We start from the raw sequence: 24,688 nt of genomic DNA, 5'->3' as shown, positions 1-24,688 counted from the left end.
TTTTCCTGAAGAGCAGTTAACAGCTTTAACTTAACTCATGTATGTGTCTTACACAATTTTTTTAAACTATCTTAAACTAAACATCTACTAAACTATTCTTCAAACTTTTTTTCCTTATTGTAAAACAGATATATAGGCAAGTGCTTGCGCTAAAAAATTTAAGTGAAAAAGTAGATACATAAATATATTAATATACACAAAAAGATACAGAATCATGCACTAAACATATAGCAATCAGCAAAATGGGGCAGAGGGGTGACAGGATGGGTGGACTGACAACAAGCATTCTCAATGTTATGTAAATGCCCAAAAACTTTTCAGCAGTAGGGCAAGCAACCATGACAAAAGCTGTTTATTACTTACTGGTAGAAGCATACCTTTCACAATGAAAGCTGAACTGGTAACATTCACAAAAAAAATGAAGTTCACCTTCTTAAAGTAAACTAATTTACCCCCAAACATTTAACACTGGATTTTTAAGATGATGGAAGAAATTAACATATCAGTTATTACTGCTTTTCTTGAAAGCCAAGAGAACATGTACTGCTTCTACTTCCGATTATCCAGCCAGCATAGCCTAACGCTAATTTCAGTAATGGCAGTAATAAAGTGTGTGTGTGTCTCATACTAAATATACATGCACATATAGAAGTGAATTTTTCAAAACATTTGAGGGACAAATGAAATTTAGCTTTTAGAACAATTACTAACAACTACGAACAATTTGGTACTGTATGAAACCTTCCTCCCCAACTTTAGTCTCTTATTTGCCATTTTAAATGGTACTTCTCAGCTGGTGACGTACCATTAAACTGCACTTGGGAATAGAAAAACACAATGTTTAAAACATGGGAACACAACTTGTTCAGAGCCACTGAAAGGTGAATTCAACTACTGTTAAAACAACAATTTCATTCTCTAACAAACTGTATCAGCATATTCAGTGTCCATAAAGGTTAAAAGGTAAGTCAAGAAGAGCAAGGTACTAGAAGAGTAACATTGTCTTGCAGTAGAAATGCAGCCTATGGAGATAAACAAGCAGATCCTTCTCTATACAGCAGGAGAAAGACAAAACTGAAGAAAACTGGGGGGGAAAGGGGATGGAGGAGGGAGGAACCTCACAAGCCAACTAGTAACTACTGCTGAGGAACTATTAAACTGGAAGCTTATTGGCAAGTAGTTATCTCATCAGGTAGTTTGGCCTTCACCAGACTTGAAATGCCTGATCCAATTCAAACTCTTGCCGTTAAAGCTTTAACAAATATAAGGATGCACTGAAGAGCATAATGCTACAATATCTGTGTTGGGGGAAAACAAAAAAAAATCACCATGAGAATAGCATGACTAAAACACGGTATCAGTATTAGTTCATTTACTTATCAAGTTACAGCCTTAAACATATAGTTTAAAAAAAATACCTAAAAAACCCCAAAAAAACAGAAATCTAACTGTGAATGTTTGTTATATTCAATGCAGACTACCAAAAAAATCCTTTCTGTAACAGCCATTGCACCGATGTAAGCCCTCTTTGGCTCTCCACCAAGAAGAAAAATCCAGTTTCCATACGACATCAGTTGTCTATTTGTAAATAAAATCTCATGCCTACAAATGGCATTCAAAGCATTATTCTCCCATCTAAATAAGATACTACAGTCTAAACATAACTGATACATAAGCTACATCCCTGTTGCACAGATTTCCTTCAACTTAGTATAAATCAAGTTGTTGAAATTGAATGCTTAAGAGTTGACAAAGCCTACAAATGGCCATTATCTAAACAACCTGGGTCCCTGTCATTTTAGTTAGAAACTCCTATTTTAAACACAGAAATAGAAACCTATATATAGAAGCAACAGAATGAAGTGCAATGTATGCAAGACATACTTTAAATCCCTGGCATTCAGTTGTTCAAGCTCTGAAGGCTCAATGCTCCCAAGTAGTTTTTGCAGAAAAAATTGATCTTAAAGTTCAGCATAACTCCTAGCAAACAGTGAATAACTATTTTTGAAAGCATGTTTTAGTAAGATTTCATCCTCAAGTTTTTCTCTGCACACATTTTTTTTTTTTTTAATTTTAAGAAATACATAAATACGACCTAAAGTGTTCTAAGGCCAAAAATACACAATTTACCTTGAAAATATAAGAAGCCTTTATTTTAGATGTGTAATTTTCCTTTACAATAGCCTTCTTGCATATTCGCACAATCTCCTAATATAAAAATGTAACTGTGGCTATGGGCAAAGATTACAATAAAAAGTTGCTTTCACCTATAATTACCTGGAAAGAAGGGGAAGAAATGTTAAAAATTCATCACAAGTCGCTGATTATAAATCCCTGTGTATCTGCAGTAGTGAAATAATTGATAAATAAACATCCTTTCTGTAGGAGTCAATCTCTGTTTCACAACTGTCAGTATACACCAACAGCCAAATTCAGGGCAGCGCGGGGAGGGGGGGGGAGGAGGAAAGCCTAAGTATTTACTTGAAACATTTATTTCATCCTCCAATACAATCAGTTTATACATTAAAGACAAGAAGATTACTAACAGTATTATGCATTGCTGTTGCTAATGTAGAAAGTACTTCTTGTTTCACATTAGCTAAATACATGAAATTTAATGTTATCAACAAGAACATAGGACACATATCCATCCACACGGGAAATATCAGACCAAGAGAAAGGCAATGGAATTATGAAGATACCTAGTCTACAGTTGTGGATTATGACCAGACAGAAAGATTAAATATTGCAGTAGCTACTGAACACAATCATCTCCATTAAAAAAACAGCTAAAAGAACTGCAAACAAAACAGGAGGGCAGACAGTTGTGGTTTCGTTTCCGAGCTTCTTTCCTCCTTCCTCTTTCCTTCTATAAAGATATACATATACACCTTGCCTGATGTCACAGATAGAATGTAGTAAGGAGACCTTTGGTCTGATCCAGTGACACTTTTCCACAAGTGACAACGGGTTCCCAAAACAAAAACAGGACCTTTGTTTCAGTACAGGCATCTTCAGAAGTTCAAGCTAAAGGCAAGATCTGCAATTTAAAATGTTGGAAAGAACAAAAAAGGAGATACTAAAAAATAAGATAAAAACATGACGAATGTGAAGTTTTCTGAAGTCTCCATTTGTTAACCATAAAATTAAAGGTTATATATGATTATGCTTGTTTGGTTGGTGGGGGTTTTTTGTTGTTTTGGGGCCTGGTGGTGGGAGTATGTTCTGCAAGACTTTGTACTTCAGAGTACTTTATATCCCATTATCCTTGCCTCGCTAGGCCACTACTACGTTGTGGAAGTCTTACCACTTGAACTAAAGCATTAACCAATAGTAATAGGTGGATTTTTACCATGGACCTGGGCCATGTGCAAAGGAAAATCTTGACCAACCAATTATAAAACTCTCATACTATAAAGAATATTGCCTATCAGGAATTTGAGCTAAGGAAATAAACATGGTCATGCAATTAAAAAAATTAACTGCACAGCTTTTAACTGGCACATCTGCACATAGGCTGCACCTGTTTCGAAACCCACTGAGCACTTAAGTTTTCTAAGCAACTATGCTAAGACACTCACAATATGGTATAGTGGCTGTTCAGTATTGCACAGTCTAAAACTAACGCACTTCCCTTTGGCCCTTTAAAATATGTAAAAATACTACAGCTAGAGTGAAATGCAGCTGAAGTGGCACAAAAAGAATTATCATGGCATAGTGATGCAGATAGAAATTAACTAAATTAGTAATAGTCACATTTTATTTCTCCCATCCTGCGGTCTTTTGAGGGGTTTGGCATTTTGGTGGGGTTTTTTTACAGTTTCTTAACTTACAAAAAGATGTATTGTTCAGGCATTGAGAGCATTAAAATTTAGCTCATCCACATGCATATGCCCATGTATATCTGTAGAAAAATGTAAATTATAGTCTATTATTAAATTATTATACTTTCCAATCACATGTACTGTACTTCTTCAAATCTTTCCAATTACTATTAATTATAATCAATTTGCAAACTTCAGAAGTAAATCACCTATGTTTAGGCATCATTAATGTTAACTAATAACCAATTTTACTTAATGTGCCATCAAAAACAGCACATCTATGTTTATTCCCCCAGTTAAACATAGCACTTGAAGTATTATTAGCTTCTATGCCTCAGTGCTAAGTATTCTGTTAATACAATGAATTACCTACCAAAGTCACTGCTAACATTACCTGCTAACGAAGTAAAAACAAGATCAAGATTAATAGTATCATTTAAAGCTCCACAAGTTTGGTGAGCTCAGTTGTAAAATTATTTTTGAACTGTTTTTACTGATTGAACTTAAAACACACAAATGTGAACAATGAAACTGGTGGCATCTATAGTAAAAAAAACTGCCAATCCTTCCACTTCAATCCCTTGTCTTTGACAAGCCAATTCTCATAAAACTTTCATCAACATCTTTCACCTTTTATCTACATCCCTTAAAAATTTTACTTTTTTTTGTGTGGATTTCAGCAATACAGTTCATGGCACAAGCATCTTCATACATATAACTGTTCCTAAAACTTCCATTAAACAGTCCTCCATCTGAAACTAAAAACACCGCCTCACAAGAAGTTTGGCATAAAAGTAACCCATCACAAACACCTTTTCTATTCTTAAAAAGACTTTTTTTATTAGATTTAAAAGCTGCAGAAGAAGCAACTGCCATTATGTATTTACTGAACATACAGCACTGAAAGGTGAAAAAAGTTATTTATGTGCCATCATTTACAATATGCATAACAAATGTCTTTAAAAACATCCAGAGTCAAAAATATTCTTAAAGTATCCTGGCTTCAGCTCTGGTTTCTCCGAATCCTGCTACCAAACCATATTTTAGTTTACCTAACCTGCCTTTCTAGTCATTGTCTGCTGTGCACCAACACAAAAAAAATGAATTCATAGATTTTTAAGAGAAGGATATGCTCTCCAAAGAGACTGGAACCAAGCAAGATTATGATAGAAAATAATAAGAGACTTTGACAGTACTTTCAGAAAAGCTGAAGGAAAACACTAGTAGCAGTTCAAGCAGTAGTAGTAGATTCTGTGGTTCTGACAATACAACTTCAACATATCAATGTCAGCTGGTGCTAAAAAGCTCTGAAACTTAAAACATCCGACATTAGAAAGAGAACTTCTTGGAAAAGCTTAGATATTTGCTGCAACTTACAAGCTGTCCTCCCTTGCAACAAATTCTGATCTAGTAGACAGGATTCTTCCCTCCATGTTTACAGAATGATGTTCTGCCATACTGCTCAAACTAATTCAGAAAAAAAATACTTCTTGTACTAATATAAATGCTTAACAGAAATGAAATTCCACAACAATAAGGACAGTAATCAAATTATGTCCAAAATAGTAGATACAAGGGTTCAGAATTAAGCGGTAAAAGAACTCACATGGAAGTCATCCTCAATAATCCAAGTCTACATTCCTTTTAAGGCTGTTCTTTTACAAGAGACACACAAAGGACTTAAGACAGTAACTTGACTTGTAACGAATGTTAACATAACATACTATCAATCTCCTTTCATCTATACAGTCTTGAAGATGGACACCGATGACAAAGCTGTTTAGAAAATGCTCAAGGATCAGGCCTCGTGTTTTGAGCAATGGTCTTTTGGACAACAGTCCAACACACTAGCACCTTCCTTAATCATGTATTGTTTATCAAATTACCAGTGGTTCAAATAATCAATAAGAATGCAAACCAAACATTTGTCCAACAATTTTGCAAGTTTCTTCCACAAAAAAACAGGGAGGGATTCATATGTAAGACTCCCTATAGGACACAGAAAGCATGCATATTCCATGCCTTTGACTAAGAAAGAGAATTAGAGTACTCATAAAAGCTGTAAAGTACTACAGTATTCTAACTGAATGGCAGCTGAATACCAAAAAGACCTAATGGAACTGTTACCACAATAGAAGGGTAGGACGATCGTTTTAAAACCTCATCTCCAGTCTCAGCCCTAGAGAGACAGCCCCCAGTTCTACAAAAAACACCCACTTCCATGAAAAGGTCATTTTTTTTGACAACTTGTGCAATTTGTTTTAGGTTACTATTTCTATAGCAGAGATTTAGAAAGAAATGAGGCTGTGGTTCACAAGTTTTTGCTCTAAGTTTAGGCCTGCTAGGGCACTGTTAGTGACAACTGGTTTTTTGATTGTGCATACTTTTACCAATAAGGCTCAGAGAGTTACAAAGACAAACTGTGTCTTTCTTCTGTTCATCTAGGTGTCTGTTTGGAAAAATATCACGTGATCAGATGTGGAAAATAAGGTCAAAAACCAGAACAGGTTTCTCTGTACTTCAGAAAGCAGTGACCAGGTCTCATAAAATCATGACAATTCCAAACTCTAAGAATGAAAGGGCAAAAACAAGTATTAGTTTCAAGAGTTATAGAGTAGGCCTGTCTCCTTTACAATGAATTTAATCAATGATTACAGATTCTCTTAAGCCCTAGAAAATCTGAGGAAGATTCATCACTACCATGCCTTGGCCACGGAAAAAAAAACTGTTCACAGAAGTTTTAAATTCTTCTGAAGAGGAAATTAACAAAACTGAAGCAAAAGGAGGTGATTCATTCGGACATAAAGAATACCTGAACTCATCTGGCTTCAGGAGATGGGTACAGAAAAATTAACATTTCAGATCTGATTACTTCTTAGTCTACAACCTGAACTTGTAAACTGTGTAAGTCTGGAAAAAGCACTTCCAGTCTCACAATAAACAAGACAGCTATGGAAGGATATATTTAAAAATAACACTGAACTGTAGATTTAGCCCACTCTACCGGGGAGGGGGGGGGGGGTATGCTCTTTAACAAAGGCAGACAGAAGACAAATTTGAACACAAGTCCCAAGAAACTGCTTAAAAACAAACAAAACCCCCAAACCAAACTAGCCCCCTTTCCACTGACATCTATAAATAATGGCTTGAATTATGATACTGGATTCAGATTGGGTATTTGGGGGGGGGGGGGGATTATTTTTCCACCAATTTCCTTTATATATTACACAATTAATATGAAAACTTTTATAACAGGCAACTGATACTACAGGAAGCAGGCCACCACTCAGACCACTCTTGTTTGTTGATGAGAAGTCATTTATGGTTCTGGATGCCTAGAGACATGTCAAGAGGTCCTCCTTGTATACAATGTAAAGAATCAATTCATTTGAAAACTCTCTCACAAATTCTTATCATTTGGTAAACACAAACAAACAACAAAACAAACAAACAAAACACCACCACAAAACGCAAAGGCTAAATCAGCTTAAAAAGGGGGGAACCAAAAACAAGGTGGGGAAGAAAACCTGTATTTGTTAAATACATCAGACTCCCAAGTCCACATAATGGAATCAAAGCACTCTTTTTCATTTTAAGAACTTTTAAATAGAAATTCTTTTCTTCTTGAAAGTTTGAGACTTCTTAGACAAGCTTCTGTAATTTTTTTCTTATGAAAACTCAAAATTATAATAATTCTTATTTCAATTTTTTGCCCTTCAGCTTTTTTTTTTTTCCTTTGACAAATTAACTTGCAGTTAGTTTCCCTGAACTAAGGGAAAAGCTTCTCTGAAAATTCATGGAAAACTGGTAACACTCCGGACTTTGTCCTGGTTACGGTGCTCTCACTCCCCCTCTCATTGCCCAAATCCAAACCCTCATACACACAACCCAAACTCCTTTTCATTCTAGTTTCTCATTTAAGTAAAGCAAACTGCCAAAGCACTAATATCCAGGACTGCAGAGGACATCAAGAAGATGAAAACAAGAAGAGTGACCTCTTTCAGAACCAGAAGGAATTAAGAAAAAGCACGGGAGATAAACAAGTGTTCTAGGGTTCTGAAATGGCTATGAATACACTACACTGCATTTTTGGTCTGTTCCAAAGAAGTAACATCTCTTCACCTTTGGTTACAGAACTTCCAGTGGAAGTGGCTCTCCTCTCTTCTGCTGCCACTCCTCCACTTCACATTGCGCTGAATCTAGCAACTGTACAGCCACATGACTGATCAGTAAATTGCTTAAGGAAAACAATACTTTTTGGCAGTACAGTTTAACACTGGATTAGCTCATCCTGCAATTGTATGAGCACTCCAGCATAGAGAGTGGAGCAGAAACATGTGGAGTTGGGGGTTTTCTTCTGCTTGTGCTAAGGATGTAGGATGATAAGGTGCAGAACTACTCATTCCGGCAACAGCTGCCACCACAGCACCCGAAACATAACATGAAACTGCACTCTGAATCCCAATCTTTTACTACTAGATTAAAAGGAAAGAGTCTGCTACTAATATTAGTGACTATACTGCTCAGCACAAATAGAGAAAAATTGATCAGGCATATTAAAAGCAGTGAACCAGTCAAGTATTTGGAAAGCCCAGCAACACTGATGCCATGAACCAATTCCTCCACATCTCTAAGGCAAGGGAGAAAAAAACAGAACACATGCATGAGGGGGGAAAAAAAAAATAAAAAAAATCAAGACCTTCTCTGAAGTAAGCCTTCCAAGGGAACTCAATGCATGTTCAACATACAGAAGCGTTAACTGCAATAGAAGGCATTTTAGTATGTGCCAATTCATGAGAAGCCTTTCCATCTAGCATGACCAGAAATTTGACTAAAGAAAACCACACTCACTTTACACTGACATTCTGAGATTCTACTGCTGTGATCTCAGACTGAAGTAGCAAAGTGAAGTTTCCTGCTGTAGCAGTCTAAACCAGAACAGAGCAAAACTCTGTTTTCCTGAATCCATACTGTATTATGAAACTGGCACAGTGTTCATCCCTGTAATGCCCAGACTCACAGATGTCTGTGTGTGAAAAAGCTGATGTCATATAGGAGTTGTTAAGCTGTTTACCTTTGCTCGGTAGTTGTGATTCCTTACTTTGAAGGCAGCTGTACAAGACAAGTGTAATTTTTCATCCCATTACCCAACAACAATTTACTGTACAGACATCTGAAAGTTGCCTCTTGTTTTAAGGGATCATTCTTCTCAGGTACCAAGGTTTGTGAGTATATACAAGGTCACTACAGTCTAATGCATGCCAACAGTTTATCCCTCTATAGCACAACGGATTCTTGTTTCAGTGTTCTCCCCTTGTAAACAGGAAATGAGTCCAAGTATAAATGATAGATTTCTCCTTTGAAAGGGCATCACTTACCAGTAACTACCATGCTGCTCATGTTAGAGTTCGGGCTATTGAGTACACTGCCTGAAAGAAGTTCGTCAGATCCTCTCTAAAAAGAAAGAGACAGTAAGAGATTTTTTTTTTCCTATATTTTGTGATTTTTAAAGATGATATTAAAAATGTCAGTTTGACAGGGAAAACCTTTAGAAGAACTTAAGCAAGCATAACCAAACCTATTCAGATTTGGCAGACTTCCTCTTTTCAGATAAGTGCAACAACTTGAAATCTAAGTAAAGCAGTATATTTACATGGCAATCTTTGAAATGAGAGCAGCTTAAGCACAGTTGTTTCACCCACCACTGAAATGAAGCCACCTTCAGACACAATGAGAACTGCTGAACAATAATTTTGTCCAGCATTTCAAATTAATTATTAAGTATATTTAGTCTATTTCAATAACATTTAAATTAACTTATTGTTTTAATATTTTAATATACATATTAAATTTATTATATCTTGCTGAAACTACAAGGGAAATCTACAGAAATAGAAACATGAAGTTTAGCTCAATTCTAACACCCCTATTTAAAAAAAAAAATTGTCTTCATAGGAAATGATCAATTTTCATTTTGGGGTCATCCATTTGTCCTGCAAAACACAATTTAGGGCAGGGAATTACATCTTCATTGCAATTCTTAAAAGATGACAAATATCAATTAAGTGGTCTTTTTGAAAATTACTCAAAAGTGGACTGCAAAAGTCAGAGGAGGTTTTATAGTGAAAACATACAGGATAATCTTTTCCTCTCAAATTATTTGCAAGACGGGCATTTGACATAGTTGAAGAGGCTTCTGCTTCTTTTCACGCCTTCTTTTTTTTCTTTTACCCCTCAACCTCCTCCATCCTTCAAGACCTCATGTCTCAAAAAGCCCCCAAAATATTTAGGTGATCTTTCATTAAAAAAATTTTAAAAGGGAATAAACCTGACATCCTTTGAAGATTATCTTTAATTTCTTATTGGTTCTTTTCCCACTTCAAAAGTGTTTCCCCAGCACCCGTAACACTAATCCAGGTCACTGCTAAAATGAAAACGAAGAAAGAAAACCGTTACTACCAATATTTAGAAAAATAAAAGTTTTAAATTCTGTTGTGGACACTACAATAGAATCTCAGGAATAGTTAGTCAATATGTTTTACAGGGCACCTCAACACTGCATACTAAATTAACCTGAGGATATCACCTTTTTAGGCAGCATGGTTGCAAGATGCATAAAATCAAACCTTTACCATTTTATCGTAGTGCACTGTATGTGTGTCCATACACAGAACTGTATGTTAAAGTTTGTTTAATCCAGAAATCCAGAAGCTCTTGAAAATAGTATGTATGTGTATGCACAGAGCGCCATTAAAAGTTTAATTAGTCTTCAACATCAGCTCTGGAGAATCTTGATACAGTTTATTGAATACTCTAAGCTCTTAGGTATACATAGCAATCAACAAAGCTGTGCCTATCAAATCAACAACACATTTGCTTTAAAACTGAGTAATGCCTAACACCAAGATTAGGTAGGACCAGGAGAAGGACCACATCTTGTCCTTCTCAATGTAGGGACAGATCTCTGATCAGATATAACTAAGGAAAAATTTAGCTGGACAAAACTGAGAAACAAGTTAGAGAAGTTACGGAAACTCTCCGCTATTCAAACTACATTGCTTTTTACTGTAAATATAATACACCAACCCAGGCACTCGGTATAATTTGAAACATAACCATCCCTTCTTTCTCTTTAATGTTCTATTTTTCTAACATAATATTTACATAGTAGAACACTGCAAAGTTCAAGATTACTAGCAGTATTAGATCACCCAGTGACAACTGCAGTTATTTCTGCTCTGTTACCCATTTAGCCTTGCTTGGAAGCCCTTGCCTGTAACCTGGACAGCTCAACTAAATAGGCAAGAAGTAGCAGCAGAGACTGAACAGTCAAGCATATTAAGATAATCCAGTAGCGATTTTTTTTTCTTTAATATGCCAGGCATTAATTTGCAATGGTGTAGCAGTTACTACGTAAACAGCTGAAGCATCCCCAGTACCAAATGAGTGCTCTTCCCAAAACCTGCAGGAACTTTACAATTCTGAAATATCTCAAATTTAAGCTGTCTTCAGCTTCAAAAAGTTACTTACATCAGCAACTGCTGACTAGCAGAACACAAGAGTGATTACATAAACTTCTGGTTCCTAGTAAATCAGGCTTTCAAAAAGCTGTTAATTTCTTAATCCACAGCAGAAAAATCCAAAAGGAACACAAATTACTCAATAGAGTGGATATTCAGTTACTGTATTTGTGTGTCATGAACAGTTAAAAAGAGTTTTCTCTTCATTTTGAAACATATCATTTTGCATTTCATGAATACATTCAGAGTCAATCACAAGATTTTGTCATTACACTTGAAAAATTTTTAACAGTTTTGCTTCAGAAGAACAAGTAAATGTGAATTCCTTACACTGGCATGTATCATAAATTCTACATTTGTTTTATCCTCATAAATCAATGTTCACAAGTCTAATTCACAGATGTACAAGTTTGTATGTGGAACGTTCTTTCAGTTCACCATGAAATCACAGACGTATAGCAAACCTCTGCTAACTCACTCCCATACATATTTGCAAAGCTTTTGGTAAAAGACAAAGGTGTCTCTTACTGTGTGAGTAATCATCTTATTAGATATACATGGTTATTTTTCCTTATCAGTTCTTAAGCAGCCTAGACACCTCTGCACTTCATTCAGTATGTAACTTTAAAACCACCTATGCAGCAAAAGACACACGATGTACTTGGACACAGCACGGTTAAATTACAAAATCAAAAGCAGTAGCTGTCTGGTAATTGTCATTTACTTCAGAAGGGTTATCTTAAGATGACAGTTATCTAGTGAAGCAATTTAACATAAGCATTTCAAGCAAGCCAATGGTTACTCTTAGACTGGCACTACTATGTGACACAAGCACCTCCTGAATTACAACACAGACATAAATACTTATTTTACTTACATTTATTCAGCAGAGATAAGACTTTTATTCAGTTTGCGGTCTGGGGTGCTTGGCTTTGGTTTTATGTGCATCTTCTTTTAGAGGATGCTAAACCAAAAAGGACTGGCATCTTGCTCAAAGGGCAAAGCTCCTCATCACTCCGCTATCTCACACACGAATTTCAGAATTACGACCCATTTTCCAAGCATCTTGAGCATGTTAGTTTTATTCTTAAGCATGCCAGTTCTGCTAGTCAAATCATGCAAAGCAAAAAAACCTTTAATTCAGGTGAATTTTATCAAGTGTTTCAGAGATAAGGAAACTAAACCCAGATCTTTGAAGACCATTGCAAATCAGATTTGATGAAGAGTGGAAGATCCAAGAGCAGTGTTCACTTTTTTCCTCATCTGTGCAAACTACTATGTTCTAAAGAATCAAAGCAAGTTTGAGGTTGTATAGCAAGACTGAAAATCACAAACACACAGATCACAGAAATGTCCAAATCTAAGTTAAAATAAAACACGAACAAAAAAACACCACAATGATTCTATTTCATCACAGAGTGCAAAGGAAAGTTTCTATAATAGCAACATGGCAGAGACTAATTAAATACCCATTTTAGCATGAGGGAAAGAGATGATAAAGTATAAAATAAGAAGTACAAACTCCTATTATACTATTAATAGGCCATCTTCTGACAGCTAGTCCTCAACAGCACAAGTTTTAAATGCTGTATTTCTATTCCTACCAATGTCGAGTACATTAATTTATACTAATTCTCCACAGAAGCTAAACCACTAACTATTCAGATCAGAGGTATCTAGAACACTTCTTCATTAAACCCACATCTACCAAAATACTATTACACAAAATAAACAAGGGAATTGCCAAACTAGCTTCTTGCAGTGAGTGAACCTTAATTGTGTTGTAGAATCAACAGTGTCCTTTCAATGAAGCCCATGTTACCACACCCTTGCACCCATTAAGGCATTTCCATCCATGGTGAGAAAACAGCTTATTAATGTATGGCTTCAACCAATGGAATTACATAAAACTGACATGTAGGATCACTTTCAGAAAGAGATAAAAATTTGAATACATATTTCAGAGAAACTTAAAAATCATATATACAAAAATGATTTTATATGCTGTAAATTGATGATACCACTTTGATATTTCACTTAATTTCTGTAACTGATAATACAGTTATTGTATGTACTTTGTCTCTTCTACAATTTACAAAATCAATTATACATAGAGAAAGAAAAAGCCCCCAGGTTAGTAAATTAATCTCCTAGCTCCTTGCCTTAACAGTCATAGTTAACTCAAAATCCCTCACTATACAAACCGGATTTACATAGCAGGATTTCAGATATTTTTCCCCCCACATAACAGACGTACTATAAAGCTTCATGCTATCACAGGTTATATTAAGTAGCTATGTAATTTCAGGAAGTCATTACAGTCATACTAACCTTCTAGGCTAATCAAAAAAATGCTATTTAGAAGTCTTTGCCAACTATTTTCCTCACATTCCAGACAGGGCTTTAAATATTTCAAACATTCCCCAGATTTTATTATATCCAAGGTAAAAAAACCAAAACAAATAGTAACAACTTTGGCTTGAGAGTTACCAAAGAGGTTTAGTCTTTTAATCATCAAAGTACTTTTTGACAACTGTTTATGAAAGAGAAGGATTATCAGCTCTTTTCCCAATAGTTCAGTGCTACGGAGACTCCTTATCAGACATTATGGCTGAACCTAACGTAACAAACTGAGTGTATTACAGAAGGCTTATTAGAAGCACGTGTAGATGCACTACAATACTACAAGAACACTAAACCAATACTACTAGGAACAGTAAATAAGTGACAAAACTACACTTTGTTAAAAAGTCAACAGTATCATCTAAAATAATTTCTTAAAATACCGTTAAAGTGTAGACTTAAAGATACCGAAAAATGCATTTTCTAATAAATCCTCTTATTTGTGGTATTCGAATTTGCTGATTTTACAAACCCCTCAAGAACAGGATGCTTTTGCCCCCCCCCCCCCCCCCCCGCCTTCTCATCCCTCCTCCTCCCCCAGATGAAAGAAAAAAGGAGAACTTTAGCTGCACTGTGCATTTACTACTGTCATTCTCAGCCTACAGGCATGAATTTCCCAAGGGGTATGACATGCCAGGAGACAGATCTCATGATTTAAAGAAATCTAACAGCATTGTAAAACAGTTCATTTCTAACAACATCTGGGAACAATGTAAAAGAAAAAGCCAGAAACCTGATGGCATGAGAGAGGAATAAAAGCATATGAGAATTCCAGACATTAAACATTCCCCTCTAACAGATACACACTTGTAAACACACTGCCTCAATATTCAATGTCTGAATTAACTTTGGGGACTGGATGTTGGAAACACCACGACAACACACTTTAAACCGTCAAACACAGCATTTATACACTTTGTTCAGCTTACATGTGATGGATCAGAATTTAATGAATGCTTCATTTTTAACAGGATACATTTTTAATTAAACACTGCATAAATACACCCTCACATACTCTTTAGTGAAGAAATACTTGATCCACCTTATGCTCTGACTATATGCACTACTATCAAAACACATAATCCAATTACCTAACGAATAGACTGTTACACCTCTCATACATATAGGATCACAGAGGACTCATTCAGGACAGGACAAGCCAAGCCTAAATATATAATCCAAAAGCAATTCCATGCAGGTTCATAGGTATTTTACAAAGCATACAGTTTAAACTATAAGCTTGTTATCACTTCATCAGAACCTTACATACAAGGAGTATGTCTACTTGTTTTTTTTTTTTTTTAAAGACTATACTATTTAACTATACTAGCATGAAATCTTATCAAATAAGGCCATGGACTCCATGAGTGCTTAATAACTCACTGATAACATCACTTGCTTCTAATTCAGTATGGAGTTAACTGGATACATATGACCACCTTTCCACATTCACTCTCTGTATTCTTTTTTCCCCACTTCAATTCTTCATGCTGTCCTCAACCAACTATACATTGTTTATATATCTTAACAACTAACTTCACCATTTTTACACTCATGGTTTTTTTCAGTAAGGAAGTATCTAGGGGAAAATTAAGCTTTTATTATTTTTTCTTGCAACTATACACATAGTATATGCCATGTACCTTATTCATGAAAACATACAAAATTTACAGAAATGGAGGGAGAGCGATCAAAGGAATCTGAAAAGTCTTTAAGACTGAAAAGAGACAAGTCTCAAATCCTCTGAAAATCCTCCAGGTTCTCAAAATACTATGTGGAAAAGGAGCCAAATTTCTCAAATCCTCTTCCATCTCAAGACCAAGATGGACTATTAAACCAGAGTAAAGAATCAAATCTGCACTTAAACCATGCCACCCAGCCTCATCCAGAAACCTTCTCACTTTCAATTGTAATGAAAGACTGCAGGCAAGAGTCTAGTCCAGTATCAGTTGACGCTTCAAACAACCAGGCGGAATTACACAAACAATAAGATTTATTTCAGCATGTCAGACTTTCTATTCTACTTTTACCAGGAAAGCAACTGTTACTCTGAAGCAGCTATACGTAACTGGTAGTAAATTAAAACAGGTGAGAACAACTCACTAGAGCTACCACCTGGATGTGTTCTTGGCTTTCTGGTTAGAGAATCATGGCACCTAGATGTACAGATTTGGTCCTTCAGTAGCAGTTTCTACATCTCAAAATACAATCCACAAGAAAGGTATTTTCCACTTGATTCTCTGCTATTTCAAAATAACAAATTAAAAGCACTAGTGCTATTTTGTCTGTAACTCAATACTCATGTTATGCATTCACAGAAAAACTGATTTTATGAAAAGCTAAAACCAGCTGTAAGTACTTGCAGCTATAAAAAACACCCAACCCCCTAAATCAAACATCACAGTCCCATGAACAGCTTGTGAAACCACAACCTCAGCTGAACCATCTACCACCAAAAGCAACAGTCCTACCCTCTCCCTGGCCCCAGCAACTTGTTCCTATTCTGTCCTCCCCAGTTCTATACTGCTACAAGCATGTATGCAACCACACACACACACTTTGGTACAAATCTGACTAAAAAGATGTAACTCACTGTTGTGTCATCTTAGCTTGATCCTGGTTAAGTTCCCAAGAGAGGTTTGTGAAGCGGCTACCCAAACATTTGTTGCCCAAGTATTACAGTGACAGAGAAAACTGGAATGCAGCTTGATTTGCTTGTGAAAGCACGGCCCAAAGCTCCAAGAAATGGGAAGGGTATTTTCATGCTGGTATTGGCTCATATTTTTCAGATGGTGCAAGCGATCACATTTCTCTTTCTACAACCCCCTCAATTAAGATGCAAATATAGGTGTTCTGTTACAAATGAAAAGTGATTTCCAATTAGTGAAAGACATCAAAACATATCAAGTAGGTATACTAAGCCCTCCTTACACTGATGCATACTTGCTACAGAGCATAAACTAATTTTCAACATTTTTCCTTTCTCTCCATTTTCAGCTCTCCTTATTTTTCTACATATATTATGGTGGCAGAATGAACACTAAGTGAAAAAAAGCCACCAAGTTACAAAGAAAAAAGAATTGGAGTAGACTGTTCTGGGAATAAATATGAAAGTCATTTCAAACAGGGTCAATTTACAGAAGTTACTGTCAAAAAGAGAGCAGACGTCTTTCATTGTAAGAAGTTATTTTTTGTCACCAAGGACATGCTCCCCATACCACTGCTGAACAGACAAATCCAGATGCCAGTTCTGAACTTCTGAACATGGTCACACTTCATTCTTTCTTCACTACTAGAATGTTCCACATATTTTTTGCTGTCTACTGTTGCTACGACTAAGTATTGAACACAAAAGTGGATTGTAAAACATTATCCTAGCTAACACAAAATTAAAAGCTCCTCCAATTCAGAAACAACCCCTTTTTCTCAAATCACTGCCCTCAGCAGACTCTGTCTAATCTACTAGCAAATATATCGGACACACAAGGACCGCTCAAAACTATCATTCTACTATTGTAAATACAATAAAACAGATCATCAAATGGCATTTGTCTGTATGAATGAGTCAAAGTTTCTTATCCTACTACTCCCTTTTATTTAGGTATCCAGAACGACAACAGTGAAGGCAAAATAGATTTCAGAAAAAGAAGAAACTGTAAGGAAAAAGCTATTTAAATACATTTTCTCATTTCTTCAGTTTAGTCTAAACTTATCTTCTGACAACTTGCTCGAATTTCTAACTGACATTTTTCTATACATTTTCATTATACAGTGTACAGTTCAAATAAAAAGTCACAATATATGCACAATATTTGTTTCCACCACAAGGAGACTCTCAGTAGCAAAGAAGCGTCAGCATTCTGTAATTTTGTAAGAGAAGAGATTACCCCTCAGAACTTGAGTTAAAAAAAAGTGGACAATGCTTCAAAAGTACTTACAGACACTGCTTCTTTATGGTCCCTTTCTTTTCTCCATGAGCTTCTCTCTTCTGGTTTTACCTACTGCCCTTCCCCCATACTACTGTATTCCCCCATGTCAAATTTCAGCAACCAGGGAAAAAGGTGAACTTTGTGACACATTGCTGTTTGGAAAACTACTAGAAAGTACTAGGACAGTGCTTCTCAGCATCTTCTACCCAACCCTAACACAACCAACTACACAGACACCAAGAATTCCCTCTTTTCTTAAGCATACTGCAAAGGCTGATGCCCTGACTTTTGAGGAAAAAGGCTATTCCCACAACTTTAAACATTACAAAACTATGTTTACAGGAATATACGAGTTTTCCTCCCTAGGTACAACTGGGACTGTCCACACTTGGCAGCTGAAGCTCAGTTTTTGGCCAGTGTAGCCCAAAGCAGTGTCAACATCACAAATTCCCAAATGCTATGTACCAAATACTGCATCCATGAAGGAATGACTGCTTTTCTCCTGTCAGGTAGAAATATACCTCAGCCATTCTAAAATGTGCAATGCACGTACACAAGATGAGTCACTCAATTGTTCAGGCCCCATTTACTGCACAGCTACGCACGCCATCCAGGAGAATGATGCATTAGACTGAAGTTGCACACACTGAAATACAGTAAAAGAGAACTATCATCTTCAATATACACCTAAGTTACTCCCTGCACCTGTGTGATGTAAATTCTTTACATCACTTTTTATACCTCTCCAAAGAGTCTTTTAATTACTCTCGAGAAAAGATACACTATATACTTCATACATTTACTTCAAGTTGAAAAAGGCTCTATCACTCCAAGTGCCAAATCAGTTTACTTATCCAGATTAAAGCACCGTAACTGTAAAGAAAACACAAGACAGCAAATCAAACTACAGTTACTAGATTCTGATACTCAAACCCATATAGAGTAAGCAATGAGAAGTCTGAGGCTAGAAGCTAAAACTAGCAGGCCATTTCATTTTTAGTGACTAAGGACCTCATGTAATAAACAGAGCAACTGCTTACCTCTTTAAAATAAAAAAGCAAACATTTTATATAATATGGCAATTTTTAAAACTATGCATGAAGAAATCCGTAAATTTAGGATGTATAGAATTTCTTCAAGAAACGCAAAATTTTAAAAACATCTATGAACTATATAATATACTACCATTACTGGAATCTTTAGCTCTGTGCTAGTCAAAAATACTTTACACAAACTGCTTATATAGAGAGTTCACAACGTAACATCAGAGACAGCGCTAAACTCATTCTTTTTGCACTATTTTGTAAATTGTAACATAAGGGGTGAACTGTGTGCAGAGTGACATTTCCCTGCCTCCATGAATTCTAGGTAAGCAAAACAAGACATTACAGACCAAATCAAATATGAACTATTTCATATGTACTTACAAGATGATTAGGTTTGTACATGTTCTAATGCTTTCAGAAAATAAAGCACACTGCTCCTCTGACAGATTTTAGCTGGGAAGCATGCTCCCACTTCGTGTTTCCAGTTGCACAAATCCCCATATTTACTCTATGTAAGCCAAGTTCTCAAATAGTATTTGTCATTTTTTTCCACCTCCATTCTGAGTTTTAGGTTTTCCTCAGCTTTAATTTCTGGCAACTTAACACAAAATCAAGATTGAACATTCGACGGTTTGACAAACAAAAATGTTTTCAATCAAATAAAAGTGTACAGAACAAGTGGCAATAGCTTCAAATTCAGCAGCCTCATCAGCAGGTAACTCAGAATATAAAACCGCTAATAAAACATTGTAAACAAGTATTTCTTTTACTTTATACTTGCCTTGCCCACATACAGTCCCCAAAGCTCAAAAGCCATTTTTTAATACAAAGACAATTCCCAAACTGCAGTAGTTAACTTCTACTATTACTATTTTATGAATGAGTTTAAAAAGGTAACTAACATATTCACTTTTCTGTTGAAGAGACAAACCAGCCAGACAATAATTAATAAAATTTTCAAATTTGTATTGACATGACTGATGATAAAATAAAGCAAGTTTTCCAAACAGATGGGTCATACATGACAATCCCTTTCTCCAACTGTAATTCAATATATCACAAACATGCTGTATAACTGATCAGCATATATACAGTAGGCGAAAAATCGCCAGAAAGCATCAGGTCAAACAAATATCCTGGGCAAGCTGATTTCACACAGGTAAATCACTGTCCACTTCCAACAGCTATCCAGTCACAATAAAAGCAGTGTCAAAAGAGCATTAAGACTGCTGATGCAACTCCTTGGACTCAAAACTTCCTCCCTACACATTCCCAAAGCACAGATAACAGTCAAGGAAAAGCCAAATGCATGTTCCCAGTTGTTTATATACCAGCTATAGGTAAAGTATTCCTCAACTTTAAAACATCAGCTCATCAAGAGCAATGAACAGCCACTGGAGAACATAAAAGGACAAATGTTTCACATGGTCTTCCACAAAACATGAGTGAAGCTAGCATTAGACTGCTACCCAAACTGCATATTCAATTAGTGAGAAATTCCATTTTCCATTCTTATTAGTATCTTAAGATAATTACAGAGGTTTCAAAATACTATCCAGTTTACTCCTCCCATATTTAACAGCTTTCTTCAGAAAACCATTATTCTTTTTCTTTCCACTAATTCCACGCACAAATGGATTTCGTCCTTTTAAAATCCAGGTAAGTCCCTTTTTACAAGGCAAAGAGCACACCTTTTTGACACTTTTGTGCCTTTCCTTGTGTTTATTTTAATCACTACCTCTGATACACCTGTTTTGCCTTCTTTCTTAAATTATATTCATAATATAACTTCTACAGTCAACAAAAAGAAGCAGTTATGTCATTAAAGTGTCTTTAATTCATTGTCTGTCTAGCACCTGAGAATATGGTTCCAAAAGTCACACTACAAGCTTACAACATATTTCATGAACTCTCAAGTTATCGTAAGATTTTAAGTCACAGTTAAGAATGAAAGGATACTGAATCCATTTACCTCTCCTGAAGTGAGAATGTCAGAATTTACGGTTCCAGCAATACATGGTCTACCTGAAATTGCTCCTTCATTAGACATGATTGAGGGCAATTTATAAATTGTTTTGCCCCAAAGCTATTCACATGGGACAGTTACTTCTGAAAGACTTGACCTTCCTTAGGTATTCCTCCAAATTATTAAATACATTCCCAAAATTTTAATCAGTTAACACTTTGTCCTCCCAGGCAACAGAGATACAACCATGCCAGTTCGTATTTCTGATTGGGATTAGCTCCCACAGAAATACTTTGATAACTACACTCTCCTCTTGATTCAGAGAGTGATTTTAAGCTTGTCTCCAATACTGCACAACATGTGGAGCCAGATGGGTCCAGAATCTGTGACTTCTTACAGCTACTCCTAGAAGCAAGCTTGCTCAGAAACATAATACAGGTACATCTGACAGAATAGCTGCTGTATCTACAGACTAGCTGTATTACCTAAGAACTAGTCGACATCCAGCGTGAGACCAATACTGAATCTGAGCCAAAGAGCTCTACTAGACAAAACCTGGCTTACCATGCAGTTAACACAGATCAGCTTCACGTGAAAAGGCAGCTACGTGGTACAGCTACAAAGTCCCTGGACAAATGCAGAGACTTAGCTGTATGCACTACAAAACTTGTTTCTACCACTGAAACAGGATTGCTTGCATGCATTCATTAACATAATAAAATTCCATTGTCCCATATATCTTTGTATTCTCATGTCTCAGTCTGCTTCTACAAAGTACTGATATAATTCCTGAACCAGATTTGAATATAAAAGTGAAATAAACACTAAATTAACAACCACGTGGAAGCTCTTTCCTTGATCTAACAAATATGATAAATTCATAACTGAACTTAATAAAAAGTAAAGCAAAGCACATGTCCACTTCTCTGTCTATGTAACAAATTCTACCTCCAATATTTCTGTGTCCTATTACAGACAGTCACTTCTTTCTTTATTAACTTCAGTGGTAACTGGTTTGAAAAAAAAGATGGGGGGTGGGGAAGAAGAAAACATGTCTTTTACAGTCACCATGCAACAATGAGAAAGTGGTGTTTTGAAAAAAAGATCTGCAAAATTAAGCTTTAAAATAAGAAGCTGATACCACTACATTAATCTAGAACCACTGTTTACAGTTCAGTGCCTAGAAAAGTCTTTTGTGTAAGGGTTCCAGTTTACCTCTAGGGATTTTTGGTTAATAAAGCATGTACTGCTGACTAAGTATCAGCTGACAATGACTAGTTAAAATCTTACAACTTGCAATTACTGATGTTCAAAGTAGTTCATTCTGTATCAACAATTTGCCCCCTTATTTGCTAAGTGTACATCCTACCTTCACACCAACTGCAACATCAGTGACAATGCTGTAAAAAAAGAAAAAAAACAAGAACACAAGTCAATCAATTTATCCTCATAAAACCAACGTTTCAATGTACTGCAATGCCAACATAATAAGGAATCAAAATAGCCAAGAACTTCCCCAATCGAGAAATTATGTTCAAAGAACACAGCAGGACTGAGAGGAAGTACAGAAGAAACCTACAATAGCCATTGAGCTCCCCCAGCTTCTCCAAGAGAGTCCAAAGTTTCAACTAAACATTACTCCAAGCAGCACTGCCAGGAAATGTATTTAGGAAACTTGGGTTTCTGGACTACATGAGATCATAGGGTGAAAATAAAAGAATTAAAAAGTAAGCAAGAACTTTTCTCACACACCCCTACTAACTACACAGCTAGTTCAGCAACATAGCTTACCCTACAGACCTTCTTACAGCAGAAATCTTTTTAAATTAGCTTGAAAAAAAGAACACACTGGCAGGTACACCTATTTGAATTTAATGACATTTGATCAGATACACCTATACAAAACTCTGCAACAGTTATGTCAAGGTACATCTTTTTCTTAGAGGTTATGACATCATAATTCACAGTGTGCAACACAATCCCAAAAGAAACCTAAGTCCATACCAAAAAAAACCCAAAAAGGCAAAACATTAATATGTGAAAGCATTCCACAATACTCATTATTGACAAGACTTCTCAAAGAGGATTTGGAACTCGCAACATTATAAACTCCACTAACCATAAAAGGCCTTTAAAAACTCTTACAGTTGAGAGGTTATATGCTTAAAGCATACCAAAGAGATTGCTTCTCTATTTGAAGCAGAGTAAACAACTTAATAGGAAATTTGGAAGGTGGAAGATGTTGTATTTACACTGACGAAGGCTACAACCACCAGCTTCATTTTCCAGGTCCAACAGTAAGAAGGCCTTGTGTACAGCGACTGCCCACCCCAGCTCCCGGCCAGGACCGAGGGCCCTTGCCATCCCGTATGGCTGACTCCTTCAAAACCTGCCCTTCTTTGGCTTTTACAGCCAGTCTCCGGCATACACAAAGGCGTCTTTCTACCTGGGGAGGAGGGAAAGCCAGAGGGCTTATTAGGCAGTTTCTGAAAACAAAAGAGCTCGACATCTGGCTCTTGCTGGTATTGCTCCTCCTCTCCAGCCAGCTCCAAAACAAACCCGAGCCCTACAGAGCGCCCCTCCTAACCCCACGGCTCGGGGCGAGGGAGGGGGGAAGCGGGGAAGCAGAGAAGGCAAAGGCGGGAGAGAAGGCGAGAACAAGAGGCTCTGGAGGGGACAGATGGGGGTAGATCGCGCTCCCTCTTCACAGGAGATCCAGCGTCTCGGGCACACCACTAAGTAGGGGGCGGCCTTCAAAGCCCTCGACAATTTAAACAGAAGACCCTACCGAGGGGCCCGCGTTAGGGAGAGGCTGAGCCCCCTCTTCCCCCCCCAACCCCGCACCGGGCCTCGGGCTTCAGCTGTCCCGCAGCGGGAAGCCCGCCTGTCCCCACCGCCGCCAGGGCAGCGGCCGCTCCCCACACCCTTGGAGCCGCCCGCCCGCCGACAGCCAGCCGCGGCAGGGAGCGAGCCCCCAGCACCGGGACACGTCCCACCACCGGCCGGCGGCAGAACCGCGGCACTGCCTTCGCTCCCACTGCCGTTACTCACCCGTCCATCGCCGAGCAGGACAAAGCGCGGACAAGCGGGACAGACAGCCGCGCAGGCAACGCGTACGAGGAGGCTGTGAGAAAATGGCGGCCTGGCCTGCACGAAAACCGCCGAACGTTGCCGAGCGCCGGATTCCGCTCCTCGTCCCCCGCCGCTACAGAGCATGCGCCAACCGCCCGGGCATGCGCCCTCGGCGCCGCTGAAGCTTTTGCCATCAGCTGCCCGGGCCGAGTCGGCTCGTGAGGCGGCGCGAGCCTGCCCCGCCTGGGGCCGGCAGCGGGGCGCGGCCGGGTGCGGCCGCGGCTTCTTCACCCCGCACCCCGGACGCGGCGCGGGGAGGGGCGGGGGCTCCCGCTCCCGCTTCTGCTTCGCCCGCGCACCGCCGTAGGGGCGTTTGCGTGTGTGCGAGGGAGAGAGGTCGGCTGCCGGTCGCGCCCGAGGAGAGCGCCCGAGGCCGGTGGGGACGGGCCCGCTCCGCGGGCTCCTCAGTCCATCGGCGGCCGCTGCCGCACCGCCCGGGGCCGCAGCTGACCCGCCGCACCGCACTTGTTGCATGGAGAGGCTTCCCGCACTTGGCGCCAGCCCTTCCCAGTGCCGGGAGCCTGTCCCTGCTCGTCATGGAAGACGTTCAGAGAGGCCGCGCCAGGCCCAGGCACCCCCGCGCAGCCCGTCCCCTCAGAGGGCCCAGCCCGCACCGGGAGCCCTGTCCTCATCACTCGGTGCCTTCGGATACAGTCATTTATAAAGAAGCAACCTGTTGACTGTATAGCTGACCACTAATACTATTTACAAAAATAATTAAGATGAATGTACAAATTAACTATTGCAGTGAGTTGTTTCTTCACAGAAATTGACGTAGCCGAGATTCTCTGTAAACTACCATATCAGGATACAAACCATTTGCTTTACATGGCAGTTAGGAAATAGGCTTTTTTCCCCATTGTCCTTG

At 38.0% G+C, this 24,688-nt stretch overlaps 1 protein-coding gene across 6 annotated transcripts in view; it reads right to left on the bottom strand.

Moving 5' to 3' along the window:
* Positions 1-23,906, bottom strand: part of PTBP2 (polypyrimidine tract binding protein 2) — a 53,251-nt gene extending 29,345 nt beyond the window's left edge. For 3 of the 6 annotated variants that reach the window (XM_074832558.1, XM_074832559.1, XM_074832560.1), the window contains exons 1-3: positions 23,740-23,871; positions 22,058-22,088; positions 9,203-9,278 (exon numbers count right to left, since the gene is read on the bottom strand). In XM_074832558.1, the coding sequence (XP_074688659.1) occupies positions 9,203-9,278; positions 22,058-22,088; positions 23,740-23,747 (115 nt within the window). In that variant the 5' untranslated portion in view covers positions 23,748-23,871. Of the gene's footprint in view, positions 1-9,202; positions 9,279-10,152; positions 10,249-22,057; positions 22,089-23,739 lie in introns of all 6 variants that reach the window. The other 3 variants (XM_074832561.1, XM_074832557.1, XM_074832562.1) reach the window with 3 other exon arrangements.
* Between the last annotated feature and the right edge of the window lie 782 nt (positions 23,907-24,688).

Source organism: Strix aluco, chromosome 8, assembly GCF_031877795.1.
Source record: "Strix aluco isolate bStrAlu1 chromosome 8, bStrAlu1.hap1, whole genome shotgun sequence".
Classification (NCBI taxonomy): domain Eukaryota; kingdom Metazoa; phylum Chordata; class Aves; order Strigiformes; family Strigidae; genus Strix; species Strix aluco.
Note: the sequence above shows the minus strand (reverse complement) of the source record. Positions and strands in the feature narration are given on the sequence as shown.